The 19959-nt window shown below is 48.1% G+C and overlaps 1 protein-coding gene across 2 annotated transcripts in view; it reads right to left on the bottom strand.

The window, feature by feature from the left end:
- Nucleotides 1-19959, bottom strand: part of IGF1R (insulin like growth factor 1 receptor) — a 281778-nt gene that overhangs the window by 5462 nt on the left and 256357 nt on the right. For both annotated transcript variants that reach the window (XM_045561532.1, XM_045561533.1), the window contains exons 15-20: nt 19850-19920; nt 15379-15608; nt 15019-15129; nt 11380-11539; nt 8332-8461; nt 2762-2896 (exon numbers count right to left, since the gene is read on the bottom strand). In XM_045561532.1, the coding sequence (XP_045417488.1) occupies nt 2762-2896; nt 8332-8461; nt 11380-11539; nt 15019-15129; nt 15379-15608; nt 19850-19920 (837 nt within the window). The remainder of the gene's footprint in view (nt 1-2761; nt 2897-8331; nt 8462-11379; nt 11540-15018; nt 15130-15378; nt 15609-19849; nt 19921-19959) is intronic.

Here is a 19959-nt window from a genome sequence, read left to right on the forward strand (position 1 = left end):
AAAATATTTACTAGCTGGCCTTTTAGAGAAAGTCTGCCAAGCCCGGCTCTAGGGGAAGCAAGCTAGCTCTGTGTCCTGGGGACACTCAAGCAGTGCTACTAGGCGGGGGGAGGGGGGCTTGTAGAGACTGAGGCCTCAGGTGGGGTACAGCCACCGCAGTGCAGCCCCCACTGTGGAAGTGGATCTGGCAGCCCCGGGCAAGCCTTCAGATGACTGTGGCCCCAGCTGGCCGCTGGACTGCAACCTGAGGGGCCCCGAGCCCGTGCCTGCCAGCTAGGCCGCTCCCAGACGCCTTGCCTTCAGAACCTCTGTGCATTAATAAATGCTTATGGTTGCTTTCAACTGTTAGATTTTGGGCAATTTATTATACTGCAATAAAAAGCTAAAACAGGTGGAGAGAAGGAGGATGTCTATGCTGGGCAAGAAAATGCACCAAGGGGCCTTTCCAGTGTCTCCCAACTTTGGTTTGTGGAGTTCTGAAGAGGAGGTGGGAAGTCTCTTTGATGAGACATCCAGGAAACCCAGTGTCCCTGTGTCCCCATGTGCTGCCCCCTGAGAAGAGGAGCCTCCCATCTCTGTGGCCCTACCCTGCTGGCCCTGCTGACCTCACCTGGGCCCAGGACACTGGCTGACTTCCTAGTTCCAGTCCTGCCCAGATGGGACAACGGGACCCCCACGTGCACTAGCTGACACGAGGATGTGGCATTCCTGGCATCCTTCTGGCAGCCGTTTTTCCTAATTCCACACCGGTGTCCATGGGATAGGTCCAGCTTCAGCTAACAAATGTTCAGAAGCAGCAGTGAGCGTCTGCCCAGCTAATCTACTCCTGAAGCTCAGGGGTGCTGCATGGCACCCTCCCCGCCCCATGTACCCTCCGGCGGCAAAACAGAAAAACAAACCTTGGTTTGCTGATAAGGACCATGGTTTCTGTTTCTGAGACTGGAATTGAAAGATGGCCTCCAAGACTCCTGCCCCACAATGCCCCCTCGCACGACTATGGGTAGGACTTGTGAACGAGAGACAGTATTTCACTCCTTTAATTACACTTCTAATCAGTTGACTTTGAGTTACTTATCCCGAGGGGACCCCAACTTAATCAGGTAGAAAACCAGTAAAAGCATCAGAGAGATCCTCTTGTTGGCCTTGAAGAAACAGGCTGCTCTGTGGTAAAGGGCCGACAGGGCGGGCACATGGCAAAGCCCCTCGAGTGGCCTTGGTCTCTGGGAGTAGAAAGCAGTCCCCAGCTGACAGGTGCCAAGAGCACGGGGGCCTCAGTTCTGCAAATGCAAAATTTTGCCAACCTGAAGGGGGCTGAAGATGACCCTGAACCTTAGATGACTGCAGGCCCCTGACACCTTGATTTCAGCCTCTTGGGACTCTGAGCAGAGGAGCCAGTATACCTGTGTCTGGATTCCTGGCCCACGGACACCGTGAGAGACCAAATGAACACAACTCTCACGGCTGCTAGGACCCACTTTCCTGGTGTCCACTAGACACGCGTCTGCCTCCCAGCTGTAAATCATCCTGCCACCGCAGGGCCCAGCCCGAGTAGTCCACGCAGGCTCGAGGCCGGGTGGCTAGGCAGGTGGGAAGATCTGGGTGTCTTTCACATAATCATAACGACAGCCCAACAATCCTCAGGGTCCTTCCCAAAATGAAACCAACCCTGTCCTGATAGGCATTTCTAGAAATCTCCTGACCTGGTCTTAAAACACTAGTGGGAGCATTCACCTGTCAGGATCCAGAAGTATCCCTGAACCCTGCCTTCATGTGCACATCAAAGACAAATCCACTGCTGCCAGCCTGTGCCTGTCGTGCACCCGACACCTGACCAGAACACCTCCACACCCTCCTCAGACTTGCTCTAGGCACGATCACCAGGACTCTCCACACCAGCAGCTCTGAGCCCACCGAGACACAAAGCAACACGGCCAGTGGACGGCAGAGCAGACCCTCCATCAAAAGGGGGGCTGCCCCAAGGACACTGAGCAGCGAGGCCCAGGAGGCATCAGACACCTTCTCACTGTCTGGCAGAGCTCGGCAACTAAAAGCCGCAAGGGGCTCTTTCAGTAGGGGGCGAGGAGACAGGTTCACCAGCACCCAAAGCTGGGTGTGCCCAGGGTGACGTCTGCAGGGAGAGCCCAGGTCAGCCACGCTCCAGGTCCATCCCGGTCACTGGGATGCTGTTATTTAGATGGCTTATGACTTTTGCAAACACTTAGAAAAGAAACCTGGGGCCAGGAAGGGGGGGGGCCCAGGGTGGTGGCACTATCTGAAAGTCCACCCTGCGTAGTGCATGCAGGAGCCCTGCCCACGAAGCTCTGTGTACGCCGACTCGCGGCAGTTCGCTCAGACTGGCCAGAGGTTGGGGAGAGGCTCTCAAATTCGACTTCAGAGTACAAAGTGTTGAGTTCTTGCCTTTCGTTTTAAAAGGCCATCCTCTCACGCAGAGAGGATGGAGTAAGGATTGCTTTAGTCACATATTTCCCAGACATATTTGGCCTGAGAAACCACAATGTGAACTGCAAATCACCACTAAAGCATTAAGGAACATGGGGGGAATCGGGGTGCCTGCACGAAGGGACAGGTTCTGCCAACCTCGGCGCCTTCCATGAGGACGAGCTCTCTCGTAAACCACTCCTGCCCACCCTCAGGCCCAGAGAGAACGGCCCCCAGAATTACTCATCTCACGTGGCCCTGGAAAACAGTGACTGGTGAGAAGCAATCAGAAGGGCACGGAGGGGGCCCAGGAAATACGCACAGCATGTCGGGGCAGTTGTCCGGCTTGTCCAGAAGGCCGCCCTCCATGACGAAGCGAAGGACTTGCTCGTTGGACAAGCCCTGGTAGGGCTGCTCGGCCAGCGTGGCGATCTCCCAGAGGACCACCCCAAACGACCTGCAGCGAAAGAGAAATGCGAGCAGCTTGGAAAGGGACAGCTGGACCACATTGTACCCTCTTTTCCGGCATTCTTTCATGATCTGGTACTGAAAAACGGTCCTCACCATGGCGACAGTGCCTGGCAGAGGGCGGGCCAGGCCCTGGGCTAAGTGTGGGACATTGTCCATCCTCCTCTGCTGCCCTTGATGTTCCCTGTAACCTCAGCCCTGGCGGCAGAGCTGAGGAAGCTCACGTCCGGGGAGTTTTTAGCATCCCTCGTGTGGTTAGGAAGCCCTGATCTCGATTTGAACGCAGAGCACACTCAGTTCAGCACCTACTCCCAGCCATTTGCCCGGCACAGCAGTGTCTCCCAACTCGCTTCTGCCCAAGAATGATAGAATGCAGAGCCCCGGCCCCAGCCTGGACATTGGTTTAGTAACCTCACACGAGGCCTGGGACAATTGAGCTTTTCTAATAAGTTCCTCGGGTGATTCTTATGATCAGAGTTCTGGAAACCTCTACCAAAGTGGTTCTCAATGCACCAGTGGCATAGGAGAATTTCTTGGGAAGTTTTGAAAATAGACTGAGGCCTGGGCCCCCAAGACAAGCTCTGATTTGGCTAATCTGGGATGAAAGCTTTGGGCCTGTAATGTGTAAAGGCTCTGTGGGGATCTTGAGGTCTAGTCGGGCTAAGGGACAAGAGAATTCCTGCCCCCATGGAGCTCAGAAGCTGCAGTGGTACCTGAAGGCCTCTCTCTGTCTCATGGGTGGGGGACTCGGGGTGGGCTGCTCTTGCCAGTGCAAAGTGTCAAGGACAACAGAGTCCTCCAGCAGAGGTTGGAATACACTCTGCAGGCAGAGTAGGGGCAATTCTGCCACACATGAGGTTTTGCCTGTCAGTTCAGAAGATCAAACTACTGAAAAATAAATTAAAACAGATACTATACATACACAGAAATTTCAGACAGATAACGTTTAACAAGTCAATGCTGGAATCTGCAAAATATACCTGCCTTCTCTGGGCAAATTTCCATCACTCACAGTCTCCCCGGCCTATGTGCCCTTGCACTTGGGCCCCTGTGGTGCAATACAGCAGGCTGTACCTCAGCACATGGCCCGGGGGGCTTCTGAGTGGCCCCGCCGCAGCGAAAGTCCCCGGGCTGGGTATCTCCCACCGAGAGCTCTTGGGATCCTGGCCTCGCACCCAAGCCCGGAGGGCTCTGACTCTCTATCAGAATGTTTGCCCGCTGCTTAGGCTATTCTCTACGAACAAAAGGTTTTTGTAGAAACTGGCACTAAAAGCAGATGTTAGACAGAAACTTAGCAATTAGGGGACAGACCAACCCAAAGTCCCTTTTAACCACAAGTGACCAGGAAATACTGTAGCCTTCATGTTGTACAAGAGACTCAGAAAAGCCATAGACCCAGAGGGCAGCTTTGAAAGGCCTGGGCCGAGGGAAGCGGGGTTCTCTGTCAGCTTCTGTGGGGGAAGCTCTGCCTTCCAGAACCTGCCCAGTCACACTGGCAGCACGCCTCAGTCTCGTCTGAGACGGGCACGGCACGAGCGATGACCCGCTTTCTGTTTCTGCGACTGCAGGCTGGTCTGTGACGGGGCCTGAGAACGTGCTTCCCTCTTGCCCTACACGGCTTCCCCGGCCCGTCGCTGCTTCCTGGCAGCCAGTCCTCACCGACGGCTCCCACCCTGACCCCCGCAAGCTCCCTGTTACTGGGCTACCCACAAACTCAGCACATCACAAAAGGAACTCTGCCTCGCACCCTGTTCTCCTTCTGGCCTCCCCGCAGCTAATGCCTTATTCCACCCGAGCCATCCCCCTGCAGTCAGCCTGAAGGAGAACAGGGTGCGAGGCAGAGTTCCTTTTGGGACGTGCTGAGTTTGTGGGTAACCTCAGCCTCCTCGGAGTCCCACAGTGACTTGCCACCTGAGCCTCAGTTTTGTCCAAAGGCCTGGCCCCCCTCTCGCCCCCAGCACCCCTCAGTGTGGACAGTCCTCCTGCCCTGGCCACCTGCACCCCTCCCTCAAGGCTCTAGTACGTTGCTCAGCACAGCCTTGCACTCTAGCGAACACGAACGTCTTAAAACACAGCTCTAGGTCACCCTTCTGTTCAGGAACCTCAACAGTCATTGCAGAGCCTGGAGAATTGGTCCAAAATCCTAACAGAGTACCCAAGGCCTTACCTGAGCCTCTTCAGCCTAACTCCCTCAAGCGAGGCCCTCGTCCCCCGCCTGCAGCAGGTTATTTCCCGCCACCACCTCTCCCCCCAGCATCCCCGCTGCCAGGAGCCCCTCCTATTGCTCCGCTGGTGACAACCCGCGCTTAGGGTGTCCTCACAACTTCGTCTCCTCCGTGAAGGCTTCGGTGACCCCAACCTGTCAGGCACTTCCTCTTCCACACAAGACTTCATTCCTGAAGGACAGAGACGAGTTGCTCATCATCCCTGGAGGACAGGGACAGGCTGCTCATCGTCCCTGCATCTTCCATGTGCCGAGCTCCTCTTGATCACACACATTAATGACACAGCAGGTGACAGACCCGGCTCTCCACAGACTTGTTGAACTGAACAGGAAAAGCTTTCCTCTGAGGAACTCTCGTCTGATGTCACTATCCCCTGTCATCGAGGGCCACCTAGTGCTGGAGTCTGTAGCCACCCTTCACAGCTCAGAGTGACAACTAAGTCCCACTGTTTTTCTGCTCCAAGGTATGGAGGCTGAGCCATCTCTACCTGACACCAGTTGTCACTGGAGGCATTTAAACATCTTTCAAGGTACCACAGAGGTGTCAGGGAATACAGACACCCCGAGACAGATGTCCCCACCTTACACATGGAGCAACTAGCAGCCCAGAGAAGCCCCGTGATCTGACCAAGGCCACACAGCCAGTCGGAGGTAACACCTGTGTTTTTCAAAGCAGGTCTTTTACTATGTGGTGCTGGCTATTAACCCTTCATATAAAATCAAGTCATATTTTGTGGACAGATTTAATCTTTAAACCTTAGATAAATGCTTCTTAAAGTCTTCTCTAATTATGGGCGCTGAGGCTGTCTTCCCCAAGGAATAGACCCGTCGGTGTGGGTCCCAGCCTGGTGCCAGTCCCCGCTGGAGTCGGTGCTCAGTACCACACGTCGCACACCAAGGCGGGATGGCAGCAACATCCCACTTCGCAGCAAATTCAAACCTACAGAGAAACCCACACTCCCCACGGATGGTCATTAGCCACTAGAGACGCAAATAACCTTGGCTATTTGTGACCATTTGGAAAGCATCTTAGTAAGTCAAGGAATGAAGACCATGGGGCCACCCAGATGCTCAGGAAGGAAACGCGACTTTAAGCCGTGGGGTACGACTCCCATCCTCGCCTGGTTTCCTCCACGCCTGCAGCGCACACTGCGTCTTTTAACTCAAACTGGCCCCTGAGAGGGACTTGGTGCTACAAGGGAGAGGCAGGAAGAACAGCCACAGTGCCCAAGGCCTGGGAATGAAGCCTCAGAAGACAGAGGGAAACCTGCAGACGTTCTGACTGCAGAACAGACACTTGCTTGATGACACCCAGGCCTGTCTCTTCAAGAGCAGGGCAGGGCACACAATTGTGCTACACAGAGATGGTCTGAAGGGGTGTCACACAAAGGCCAACTTAAGCATAACACGAGAGAGACTTGCTAAGAACAAGGACGCCTGAGGAATCAGGCTGGCCTGTCTTTGTGAAAAAGTGACCATGCAGTCCCTGGAAGTGTCTTAGCAAGAAGCTCAACCACCAGCTGTCAAAGATGCTACGGGTGATGGGATTCGGGGCCGGGCCTGGCCTCAGGGATACTTTCCAGTCCTAAGATTCTGGGGTCTCTTCTATAAAGCCAGACAAAATTCTTTGCATTTTTTTTTCTAGATTTTAACTATTTAGGAATGATTGTTTTATGCTGTTGAATACAATCCAAAACGATTTCCATTCTTTCGAGAGAGGGATAGGTTTAGTTTAGTGCCTGGGCAGCTGAAAAACCTTCCACGTACTCCAGCATCCTGGCTTTCTCCCCGCTGTCCTACCATCAGACATCTAATGTCAACGCCTGAACATTTAATGGAATGAATATCAAATGCCTATTCTCATTTATATATTCTTTTCTTATTGGTTCATAATAGTTATGTACTCAAATGGAAAGAAATTGGCACTGAACACAATATATGTCCTTTTGTTGCTGCTTGTAGAATAGCTGCTAACCAGAATTTGGTAAAATTAGCCTGTGAGATATTAACAACCCTTGCTTTATATTCCTATTCTGCCTCCATTCCCCCTGGCTCTTCTAGTTTTCTATTTTACTATACTATAAACTGAACTCAAACCTTTTGGAGGCATAAAGCCTCCAAATAGATGCATGCAGGTACCCAGGCTTGCCCTCTCCCTGCCATCGTAATCTCTAAAAATTATGTAGAGCACTTTGATTTCACAGTAAAGAGATAACCATCTTGGATAAGCTGATTGAAAAACAAATATACTTGAGCTCACGAAGCAATCACGCTTTGCCGGGTAATATTCAAATGCTATTTCCAATTTGCACCTGTCTTCAAAATAAGATCCAAGGCCCTTGAACTGTGAAAGGTTTACGAGGTTTAAAAAAAAATGATGTCAGTCACTATTGAAATAGTTCCTCTATGTGGTCATCCCGACAGTCGGAGTAAACAACTACCATTTCTGTAATGCAAAAGCAATGGGATCGCCCGAGAGGAAAGCCAAGACACCCGCTGACATTCTAGAAGGTGGACGTGCCAGGGCCTTAGCCCGCCAAGAATCTCAGTTGTATTTCAGAACCTGATCGCCTCTCCACAATGTTGCTCAGGAATTGCCATAAACAATGCTGAGAGGACTCTGCACCCCTAAGCCGACAAGCTTCCACTGCAAGACACTTTTATTATTAAAAGGGAGACATTTTGCTTCCCATAACCACCCCTGGGCCAACAATGAGGATGCCCATGAAAGAGGACGGATAGCAGATGGGACCAACAGGAAAACACAATCAGGACTCACAAGCTTTGGGTCTAAATGAAGTATTGTCTGCAATCTGAAGGTTAAGTTAGATAGGGCAGACACACACAGAGTATCTATTTCTTGAGAAAGAAAAAAAGAGAAAGAAGGCAGGCAGGGGAGAAGCAGAGAGAGGTGATGGCTTCTGGCATGTCCCAGCTCCTGGGAGCATAGCATAATCATTAGCTACTGAAGATTAAAAGAAATGAGGGTGCCACACATGCCTTTCTGTCCTTAGCTAGGCCACTGACAACAGGAACACCTCAAAGATGAAGGAGTGTGGCCCCCAGAGCGCCGAGCTAAAGCTGGAAATGGGTGCCATCGAACAGAGAGCCGGAGAAAAGTAAAGCCAGAGGGGGCCAGGCCAGTGGGCTGTGCAGAGGCCGGGGGCTCCGGCTGGTGCTGCGGTAAAGGGCTCTCATACCAGACGTCCGAGTGAGTGGTGAAGACGCCATCCTTGAGGGACTCGGGAGACATCCAGCGCACGGGCAGCAAGCCTTTCCCTCCTTTCCGGTAATAGTCTGTCTCGTAGATGTCTCGAGTCATACCGAAATCTGTAAGGCAGGGGGAAGGCACAGAGTCATGCTGCCGGAGCAGGCACCACCACTGCCGCAGCAGAGGGCCCCCAGGCCCCCTTCGCATTCAAGGTGAGACACCAACACACCCCGCTTTAAGGAGCTAAAATATCAGGGTTTGCAATTTCATAAGGCAGAAACAGTAAGGGGTGATTAGTCACATGATGAGCAAATACCAAAAAATCTCTTCTCTTAATACAATCATAATCTGAATCCTTTAAGAAGTTAATTCCCTTATTGCATTTAAAATGAAAGGCATTTAACAAATTATCAAGTCCCATAATTTGTCAAGAAAATATGTAGTACTGTGTAGACCAAGGGTCCTTTATACATGGTTTTAAAACCTGATAAAAAAGTGTAGACTCTTATTTACTTAGTAGCATTGCGCCATCCACAAAGGAAAGGAAATACTTTCACTGCTTAATAAGGGGTAAAATATTCAGAGTAACAATTCACAATCACAAAAGTACATAGCAAGATGCCTAAGAGATGCTATTTACTAGTCCCTGAAGCTACTACTTAATATTGTTTTTCAACATAATACTCCCATTCAGTTTTGAAAATTTCTTCCATTTTCCATGTCTCCAAAAGATGTCACATAATTATGTTTGATAGCAGGCTTGCTTTGTAATCCTAAATTATTGCTTCTTTGTCAGATTTTGATTTTCCACTCAATCATACAACCTTTTTTCACATGGACTCTTCTGTTCTCCTTCCCAGGAGAAAGGGCTGCTCTACTTTTTACAATGTTCGTTCCTTTCTCTAACTCACGCCACAAAGAGGTAAGGCTACAAAGTAAACACAGAGAACAAAGATCCTTGGACGTTGACCAACATAATTTACTTCTGCTATGCTAAGGGCCATCAAACTGCCTCTGGTAAAATCACTTGCCGTATTTGTAATCCATGAGACGATGGATAGTGGGAAAACATCTGAACCCTCGTGAAAAATAAAAATGAAGTGCCAAAGTCTTATCTGTGAATTAATCCAGTGACATGCAAATGAGAAGATTTTTGCCTTTACTTTCACAAAATGGAAAAGAAGAAATCCCAGAAAAAAAACCACAAACTATTTCTTCCAAAGCACAAAAGGAAAATGTTAACTTCTAGAAAGAAAAACCACTATTACAAAGAAAATATCACTATAAATATGCCACATGTTCAACAGCAAATATAATCCTCGCTGATTTAGATTTAAAATGGAAATTGGCACAAAAAAAGGTCTCTCCCATGGTAATGCAACGTGGGAAGAAACTGAGTTCCCAGCATGTGCCAGGAAGGGGGGGGGAAGGAGGATGTGGAGAGGAACCAGCGCTCACTGTAGCCCTGCCCCGGGCCAGGTGCGTGCTTGGTTGTTTCCTGCACTGAGTCCCTCCCGCAATCCTGTGGGGTCTGTTACGTTATCACCCCCATTTCAGAGGTGAAGAAACTGAGGCTCACAGACTTGAGGCACCAGCCCCAAGTCTCTCGTCCATACGTGGGAGAAATGGGACTTAAACTTAGGCCCACCCAGCTCTCCCGTCTCTTAGCTCTCCCCTGGGCGGGGGACGGGGAGCCAGCTGGCATTTCTGAGGGGACAATCTGAGTCCCTGTGGAGACATGAGGAGAATGGGAAGGGAAGGGGAAGCAAGCAGGGGGCACAAAGGAAGCCCCGCTGGGGACAAGGGTGCTCTTCCCCGGAAACCCTGGGCCAGGACAGCAGTCAGGACCCCCTGCTGGGTTTCAAGGGGCACCACAGGTGAGGGTGCCTCAAAGGGCCCAACCTGGGGACACAGTGGGGGATCCTGAGTCATTCTGGTGACTGAGGGACATCTGCTCTATGATAAAACTCCATTTCAGTACAAAGGAAAAATAAAGACACTCACCCCACCCTGGAAACCATTCTAGGGGGGACCCTCACTGTTCACTAAAGGGCCAAAACATTTCACTCAAAAATCATTGCTAAAGGAAAAAATACATATATATTTCTAAAGGAAGGTGATCACTTCCAGACCAGATAGGTCAAGAGCTAGACAAAGAGGTCTATTTTAAGTAGTTTTCTTTGGACGTTAAGTCTCCCCTGCAATTTCTCAGGATAAATATTTGCATTTTTCTGAACTATCATCATTTCATAGCGGGAAGATGAGGGTCCTGGTAAAAGCAGGTGGTTTCCTAAGCAGTCCTAATGTTTGTTATGTGTGTTTTTATTAGGTGGATTACAAGCCCAAAGTAAAAACACAAACCTAAAGGCCGAAATGAGTTTCTAACCAGAGCTCAGAAATACAATCCAAACCCTTTTCCTGGAGTTACAGTGGGTGGTGGCAACAAGGGATCAGGACGATGAGTGGCGTGAGTGCCTGGTTAAGAGACCAGTTGACCAGCTTCAGGTGTGAAACCCACTGAGCAGTGATGGTCCCCCACCTGCAGGACCGCCATGCCTGTTCCCATCACTGCTCCTGCTCTGTGCAGGGCCTTCGCCTCACCTCCTGGAAAACAATGTGGAGCCCTGCGGGGCAGGGGAAAATGAGCCTTATAAGCTAGGATAATCGGAGGGAAGATTGGCAGTTTGGATTGTGATTTTAATTCTCAAGTCAGAATCACCTGAGGACATTGTCTCCATTATTTCTGTAACCACTGCTGAGAAGTTTTCTGCCAAGAAATGCCTCAAATGCCAAGAGCTGATCTCAGGGGCCATGGCCGCTACCTGGACCACCATGTCCATGTGCTCTCAGGATCAGAGCCAGCCCAGCCAGCTTTGTGATTGACTATCAACTGCAGACAATCATATTACTCATAACAGCTAGTCTTTGCACTCAAGGGAGGTGTTAGAAAACCTCTCCAGGGACAGGCTAATGCCGAGGTCCTCTAAAACACCTCTGAATTTAGTTCTTGCTCAAGTCTGGAAAGCTAAAGACACACCTCCGATTTTGACTGTGAAATCTTCAGCCACCATGCAGTTCCGGGCAGCAAGGTCTCTGTGGACGAACTTGTTGGCATTGAGGTACGCCATGCCATCTGCAATCTCTCCAGCCATCTGGATCATCTTGCTTAGAGTTGGAGGTGCTAGGACTGGATTATTCTGTTGGAGATGTAAAAAAAAAAAAAAAAAAAAAATTCACGTTGAGAATTTAGGAATTTTTTCCCACTCCAAGTTCTTTCAGGATTTACAAACCCATCTTTGTTCAATCTGAGCACCACAGGTCATTGTGCTAAGAAATCAGGACTTGCTCAGAAGGAACCTGTTATTATGGAGAGTACAGCATCTACCCGGGGGTAAAGTCACGCACCTGCTCCCTAACCACATCACACACAGCTGCCCAGGGAAATGCCAGTTAGCACTTCCTGGACGAGCATTTTCTATTTTGGGTATGGCAAAAATTATATAAAGTGAAATACATAATTTTTGATATTGAGGACTCTTGGTTACTTAAATTCCTATTAGTTTAGATGTTCCTTTTATTTCTACAATCAAAGTACAGGTAAAAGGATGGAGAGCACATTACAAAGGCTGTGTGGAAATAAGCAAATGTATTTTCCAAATGGACAGTGTATGTTTTATTTCCCATATAAGCACTGTTACAAATTACTTAATCTTTTTCTTTCTCTACAACTTTCTCCTAAAGTACAAAAATACTAGGACTAATTTTTTCAACTCACAGTGTGACATTCATCAGACTGTACTTTCTGTGGGCTGAGAAAAACAAGCACCTGACAAGAGAAGTCCAGCTGAAGCTTATCTTGGAGGGCACCAATGTGAAAAATGGTGACAAGTATCATGGATAAAAATCTCTTCTTTGCAGAGGAGGGCAACATACTCGCTTTGGAACTGAAAACAATTACCCCCAGATAATAATAAATCCATTTGAGAAAAAGTTTTATGTAAGACATATGCCCAAGTCACTCCAGTGCAAAAACCAATCACTATCCCACAGTTAAGACGCTTTTACCTTTTGCATGTAAATAATGCAGTAGATTTTACCTGGGCTTTCCTGACTGTAACGCATCTCATGGAACCCTACAAAGCCATCTTGCTCTGACAGGTCCTACACATGACCTCCCTAGCTCAAACCCTGTGGGCCATGGGACAAGCATGGCTGGGCTCCCCTATGCCGGGATCACAAGGATGTCACTGCTGGAGCACCTAGGAGGTGCTAGTTTCCACTGACAGCCAGGATGTAGAAGCAGCATGACAACAACTCCCCCGTACCTCTGGGGAAGCTCCCTACACTCAAGGACACACACATCTGAAGAGGCTATCAAGGCTGTCTCTGGTGACTTACAATACTTATCACTCAGTTATCTGTGAAATCGACATTATGTCGCTGGGGGTAAGCTGAAACCACCACTTTCTCTCACACAGCCGATGTCTTTAGACGCGCTTTTTCTCCTTGGGAAAAAAATGTTTTCCGTAACGTTTCCTTTGAACCTCTTCAGAACTTTCAGTATGCGTGGTACGCGGGGAAATGTGCAGGTGAAACATAAAGCTTATGCTTGTAATCCTCAAGTGTTGGAGTATGACGCATAGGTGGTTACTGTGAAGTGGTCATTCATAATTAATGTGGAAAACAAGATCAACAAAAGGAACTTAACTTTAGGCACTGAGAGAGAGGGCTGGCATTTTGTCAGTTCATGGTGTCACACTGCCATTCTTTCATTTATCTTAGAGAGCAGAAATCTTTACTCTGGTTAAAGCTATTTAAGACAAGCACATACACGCAGCTACACTTGGTGAGGTAAATACGAGAAGCTTAACTAGGGGTGGGGCAAGTAGAATATAATGAATCTGCAGGAGAAGCACACACATTTTATGCTTGACATAAGTTAGAAAGAAAATATTTAAATCTGACAAATCTACAGGGGAATTTTAGCTCTGAAAAGGACTTCCGTAATCTTTCTGTTCGACCCTCCTATTTTACCCATGAGGAAACTGAGCCCCATAAGCCTGCTGTGGCTGCCTAAGGACAGCAGGAAGCCAAGCGGCAGAGCCAGGACTAAGACCAAGTGTCCTGAATTTTTATTCTCTGCCTGAAATTGGGGATGAAGGGAATGAGTTTCATACTTTTCAGAGGTGCCTCAAATGATGCTAGCAAGAAATATTCTGCCACATCTCCAGTCACCTGTTTGATCAAGTTTTTCTCCTTCATTCTGGCCTGTGTATTGAAATGAGCCAGGAAAAGGCACTAACACCCACGGGTGCTGGGGACCAAGGCTGGGCAGGGCAGGGGTGGGGTGGGGTGTTGTAAATCGCTCCCTGTCCTGCCTCAGTCCACGCTTGGCCTTGTGGCTCTCACAGAACCCCAAACACCATGTGCTGTAAATAAATGAAGTCATAGGTGAACAGGTGCATGGAACTAAAATTAAGGAACAGCCACTCGGGAGATGATTAAGTTGCAGATTAAAAAAAGAAAATAAGAAATTAAGCCTAAACAGGAATTGGCAAAAGAAATTCAAAAGGGGTAGAGAAAGGCAATTTACTGTGTCCAAGGAATACAAGCAGACACACTGCTTACCCCACAGGTAGCAAAGTCAGGGACAAAGTGAGGACTTCAGACCCACCGAGGCAGCCACATGAAAAGGCAGCTGTTGCTGGTTCTATCCCAGCATTTATCTACCAGTTTATTCTTAGACTCACTTACTCATAAGTCACGCCTGCATGATAAAAAGCTGGCTCGTGGGTTAGTACTACAGAAGGCGAGACACTACGGTGACTAATGAAAACTCACATAGGATTTCAGCAGGTTTTGGATTTGAAGCTCATGACCCAAATCGAAATTTTTAGTAGACTAAGCAGAGATCGGGCAGCTGAGGTGACTATCATTCAAAAGTGCCAGCAAGACACTGAATCAGGAGCAAGCTTGAAATGTGGACGCAGAGTGTGAGAAATCCAGCTTCCCAGTCTCGAAGGCACAGGCTGCTGACAGCGCAAGGGAAGGGCTGTGTGTGTGTGGGGGTGGGGCTTGTGAATGAGTGGACGTCTGGTGCATAGAGCTGGGCGGGAAATCGCCTCAGCAACTTCCCAGATGCAAGGGCAAGAATCCAGTCAGCCCGACACAGATCTTTAGCACACATTTATCGAAAGAATGCCTGCCACAGCCACAGCCCTGAGCTGCATGCATGCTGGGCCTGGGATGAAAAGCTACACACAATGGGTGAGCGGGACACGCTCCAACAGCAACACAATACGACACGAGGACACACGTGTTAGGAGAGTCAAACGCACTGAGAAGTCAGCTGAGGAGGCGGCTACTCCTGGCAAGGGATGGGTAAGCTTTGGGGAGGGAGTGCGCCAGTGTGGACCGGCAGGTGGACATGAGACGTGGGGAGGGACTGGGGGCGGAGGGAACACTGGGACAAAGGCACAGCGGCGTTCACGCACCAGGGGATCTGAGGAATGGCAAGCTCCTCTCACAAAGATCGAGGTCTTCCTCTAGTTGGGGAAATCCTTTACAAAAAGGACCTATCACTGAGCATGGAGCAAGAAACACTCCATGCAGGGAGTTTCTAAAGGAAAGAGAACAGGCAAGGTCACGTGCGAAGTCGGTGAAAATCAAAACTGACCTCTATTTCTGGCCTCAGAGACCTGAGGTAACTTTTGAGGTCACCCCGTGTCATCAGCTCCATGATGACCAGCGTTGGCTGGCCCTGGGACACCACGCCGAGCAACCGCACCTGCGGGGCATCAGAAGAGAAAGACTTAGAGGGGGCGGGTGACCGTCCAGAGCTGTCTGTGTGGTGCCGGGGCCCCATCCCAACCTGCCTGAGCACAGCGGTCTGCAGGGGACAGTGGGACAGTGAGTAACTGTCCAGAAGACAGAGGTGGGGGGCACCAAACCCACAAGGTGGCCATGAACACACTGGGGACTTGTGGGACACTTCCTCCCTGTGTCGGATTCTGGCTTTTCAGGGACCTTCTCTTACCACGTGGTGGCAATTGAACTCCTTCATCACGGAAGCCTCGTTGAGAAACTCAATCCTTTCACGCATGCTCGCAGCCTCGTTCACCGTTTTTATGGCCACCCTGGTTTCAGGTTCATCTTTAACCACGCCCTTGGCAACTCCTTCGTAGACCATCCCAAACGACCCCTGCCCAAGCTCTCGGCTCATGGTGATCTTCTCTCGAGCTACCTCCCACTCATCAGGAACGTACACTAGAGAAGAAACCAGAAGTGAAACAGGTATGGAAATGAGCCCTTAGACACAACCTGCTTTTGGGGAAACTCTGAGTCAAAGAACACAAGACGCCACAACGGAAAACCCACAAAGGAAAATACCAGGAGACCGGGGCATGGATTGCTCTAAACCCTCTCCACCTGCTATGGATTTGAGTAAGACAACCGTACGGCCAGGCATGGGTATTTCAAACCTTGGTGGATTTCAAGACAATTCAAGGATACTAACAGCATATAAGGACCAGAAGGAACCAAAGAAGCCTAGAATAGGAAAGAAAAGAGTGGCTCCTTTTACTTTTTTTCATCATTTTAAAAAACTCCATTATCTGATATAAGCAAATTAACCACAGGAGAAAGAGAAACTGAATGAAATGGGCAGGAGTATTCTATGTGGTTTGGATTTCACCCTCTTCATCAACAGATTAAAATGCAAATCACAAAGACAGGAGAGCAATAGGAAGAGGGAAGAATTTTTCTTTCGGATCAGGAAAAAGGTCAGTGGTGTAAGAGGCAATAATGTCGCATATGATGTCCTACTTCGCAGGTGAATCCAAGAAAGGTGTCAGGGTCCTCCACACTGACCCCCGGCCCGCACTGTCTAATACGGCAGCTAGTCCCTATGTGGCTACCGAGCACCTGAATGTGACTAGTCCAATTTGAGACATGCTGTAAGTATAAAATACATACTGGATTTCAAAGACTTAGTATAAAAATAAAAATAAAAAATGTAAAATATTTCAATAACTTCTATACTGATTACATGTTACCACTGATACTACTCTGGCTATAATGGGTTACATAAAACATTATTAGAATGTATCTCTCCTGTTTCTTTTTGCTTTTCAAAAATATGGCTACCAGAAAATGTAAGGTTCCATATGTGAATTGCATTACATTTCTATTGGCAGGTCTGCCCCGGTCTAGACAAAGTGTCTCCCAGGCCTGCCTTTGACCATCAGGCCTCTAATGAGGTGCCCATGCCACTGAGCTCTGGGACCGGGAGAGACTAGCAGTGCCCAGTGTGGAGAGGGCAGCTGTGGCAGCTGGTGAGCAGAGGCGGCTCCCAGGGTTCTGGCCTGGGTGCTGTGAACTCAGGGGTCTGCACTACGGGGTAATGAGTTAAGAGGGGCGCACGGTAAATACTGAGCCTCAGTATTTCTTCTCCAGCCTCTGTGTCTGGTTTGATTCAATCTGGTTTGAGAAACTAAATAAATAATTCTAGACAGGAAGGAAGATGAAACAAAGAGAAGGAAAGAAAACAAAAAGGGTAGGAAAGAAAACAAAACCAAACAGAGGCTCCCTCCCACAACTCCAATGGGCAGGATAAAAATGAAAATAAAATCACCTATTCCATAAGGAGTTTCAATCATAACTGCATTCTTCTAATGCTGTGTGCTGAGGTCCCTGCCTGAAGGGGACCCACCAACAGGCTCCACTACACGTTGACTGGTAGGAAGGCGGTCCTGGCTCAGAAATGCAGACGGACTAGGAAGTGGGGACTGGGCCTGTCTTTGCTTTTACGCATCCAGATGCTCACCTGGGGTCTGAGGCTGGATGTGAGAGCAGCAGTGGGCTGACAACTGTACTCTAACCTCCCCATGTCCCAAGTATCGACTTTCAAGTGATGTCTCAAAGGAAAAACGTTTATTATAAATTAGGCCCAGGAGACACCACCAATTTACACCACTGAGGAGTGTCCAGTATGGACTTTACTAATCGTCTCGAGTTTTCTTTCATGCACACTTTTGTATTTCATACTACGTATGTGTTGAAGAATTTCAGAAATGGAACTCTGCCGTCCGGCTGGCTTAGGTGGCTTGCATCCCTGAAGAAGAGGCTGGCGCTTGCCTGGGAGAGTAACTATGCAATACAACCCGGAGATAAGACTCTTCACAATGCCCTTTAGAAGGTATAAAGACTCACTGTCTCTATTCATTTATCTCTGAGAATCCAGGCTTGCTTTTAATCTGAATTAACTATGTAGCATGCCCTAAAACATGGAGTTAAAACCAATCACATCCATTCCTTGGGAGGTGCCTGAAGTCAATACCCTCAATCCTTTTCTTTAAATTCAACCCATCAGCTCTGACTTTTACCAGCAGTCCTGAGCTCCACCAGCCAGGAGAGCCGTTTATGTGCACAATGTTATCAGCACTCTCCTGTAGGGGATTTTCAATGTACTCTGGAGAATGGTGACATGCAGATTAGCTTTGGGAGAAAGAAGTTTTAAAGCACTTTTGAACTGCAATGTCATTTTGTCACCCCCTGAGGAAACTAGCTCTATGGTAGTTCTCAAATAAATTAAGTTCAAATGAGGTGACAGTGTTCCCACCTGTTGGCCCGGGTAGCAATAAATGTGTTTTTGTTTTGTTTTGTTTTAATGAAGAACCAAGACATATTATGAATGCATTCTGGAAGGACACAAAATTTGAATTCAAGTCACCACTAGAGAGTGATTTTATTGTATTAATGTTCTTCTAAACTTCCTGGGCACTTCATAGTCAAAAGCTACAAATGTCAACCTTCGGTGCTTTATTTCAAAGCAGAGTAGATTCTCTGGTATAGTCATATTCCACACTCATAGACGGGGAAGTGGCCTTGTATTGCCCCTATCTATTGTCTGTGATGACACCCCTGATTTTTTTTTAATGCTATTATTTACACAAATCATGCATATCTGTCTCTTGCTGTTTTGTTTTGTTTTTGTTTCTTTTTAAAGATAGGGTCTTGCTACGTTGCTCAGGCTAGCCTCAAACTCCTGGACTCAAGCAATCCTCCTACCTCAGTCTCCCAAGTAGGGAGGACTACAGGCATGTGACACCATGCCTGGCATTTTTTAGGGAAAGATCCACTCCACAAGTAACAACTCTTGTTAAGTGTGGTATGCATCCTTCCAGAATGTTCTCTATGCCTTATACACACACATACACACACGCAGATATATATGTGTACACATGACTATTAATAAAACAACTTTGTGAGATCTTTATGAAGACAGGGATAATGTCCTTACTATTCTGCACCTGATTCTCATTCAGAGGAGGCTGCTTTTGGTTGGCTTTACTATAAATACAACTCAATTAGAAATGAGTAAAGAAACCACAGTCAAACCTTACACATTTATATAGTGCTTTTCACTTATCAAGCTATTTTCTTATGTTTTCTCATTTGATCCTGATAATCAATTACATTAATCACGACTCTTTATCTCCTATCTCCTGCACATCTACTTTCACTCCTCCTGAAGCAAGACGGTAGCAAACCCTGTTTCTGAACACAGCACCCAACGTCATGAAGGAACCGGGCCCAGCCCCTCCTTCGGGCCAGCTTCCTTGCCTGCCGGGGAAATCGCACAGGCCTTTCCACGGCACCTGAATTCTCATCCTGACTTCTTAACTGCCTAGCTACGTGAGCCTGAGAAGTTTCTCCTTGGAGCTCATTTCCTCACCTTCAGATGGGCATTAAGAAAACCCACGCTGCAGGGGTGTAAGGAGCAAATGGAATGGTGTTTGTAAAAGCCCCTACAAAGTGCCAGTTAATGGTACAAATATGACTGGGACCGCTGACCAACCCTGCCCCCAACTGATTTTCTCAAAAGGTTTGGATATGAGCATCCTAGGAAGAAAAAAGGAAAAAAGGAAATAACCATTGAGTATGACCCAGCTTCCAAGTCAGACCTTCCCAGACACTTAACTAAATGGCCCTCATTAGTTGCTGGCAAAAGTAATGTGAATGAGCCACGAGGGTATGACCCCAGTCAGGAGGAAATGACAGAAAAATTCCAAGATAAAAAGAGCAGGGAAGCCACACATGGTCAAAGACAATTATAACGAGATGATACTCAAACTGAAACTAGTTTAAAAGGACTGTTTTGTCAGCTGCAGCATATCCTCTAACTAGATGTTAACAATTAAAAAGCTTTCTTCACTCTAGCATAAAATTTCAAGCAATTAAGTAAATTGATTACTGTGCTGGCCACATTCATCTCTGAAGCCTGTTTTTCCTTGGGGCACCCCACACAGTCCCAGAAGTTTGGACATTTTCACTGAACTGCTAAAAACTTTGATTAAAAAAAAAAGAAATATTAATGAAGACAGAATCAAGGCCAAAGATACCTCAAAATAAGGCAAACCTCTTCCCTTTCCCTAATCAGCGATGCTGCTGGAAGCTCCCGCCCCACCTCCCCGCGCTCCGGCAGCGAGCGGGGCCGGCCCGCTTACCGTCAGCCGCGCTGAAGTACTCTGGGTTCACGGAAGCATACAGCACTCCATTCCCCAGCCTGCTGTTATTTCTGTCAAAAAAGATAAAATTTAGGTTAACAAAACTCCAT

The sequence above is a fragment of the Lemur catta genome, chromosome 9 (assembly GCF_020740605.2).
Source record: "Lemur catta isolate mLemCat1 chromosome 9, mLemCat1.pri, whole genome shotgun sequence".
Classification (NCBI taxonomy): domain Eukaryota; kingdom Metazoa; phylum Chordata; class Mammalia; order Primates; family Lemuridae; genus Lemur; species Lemur catta.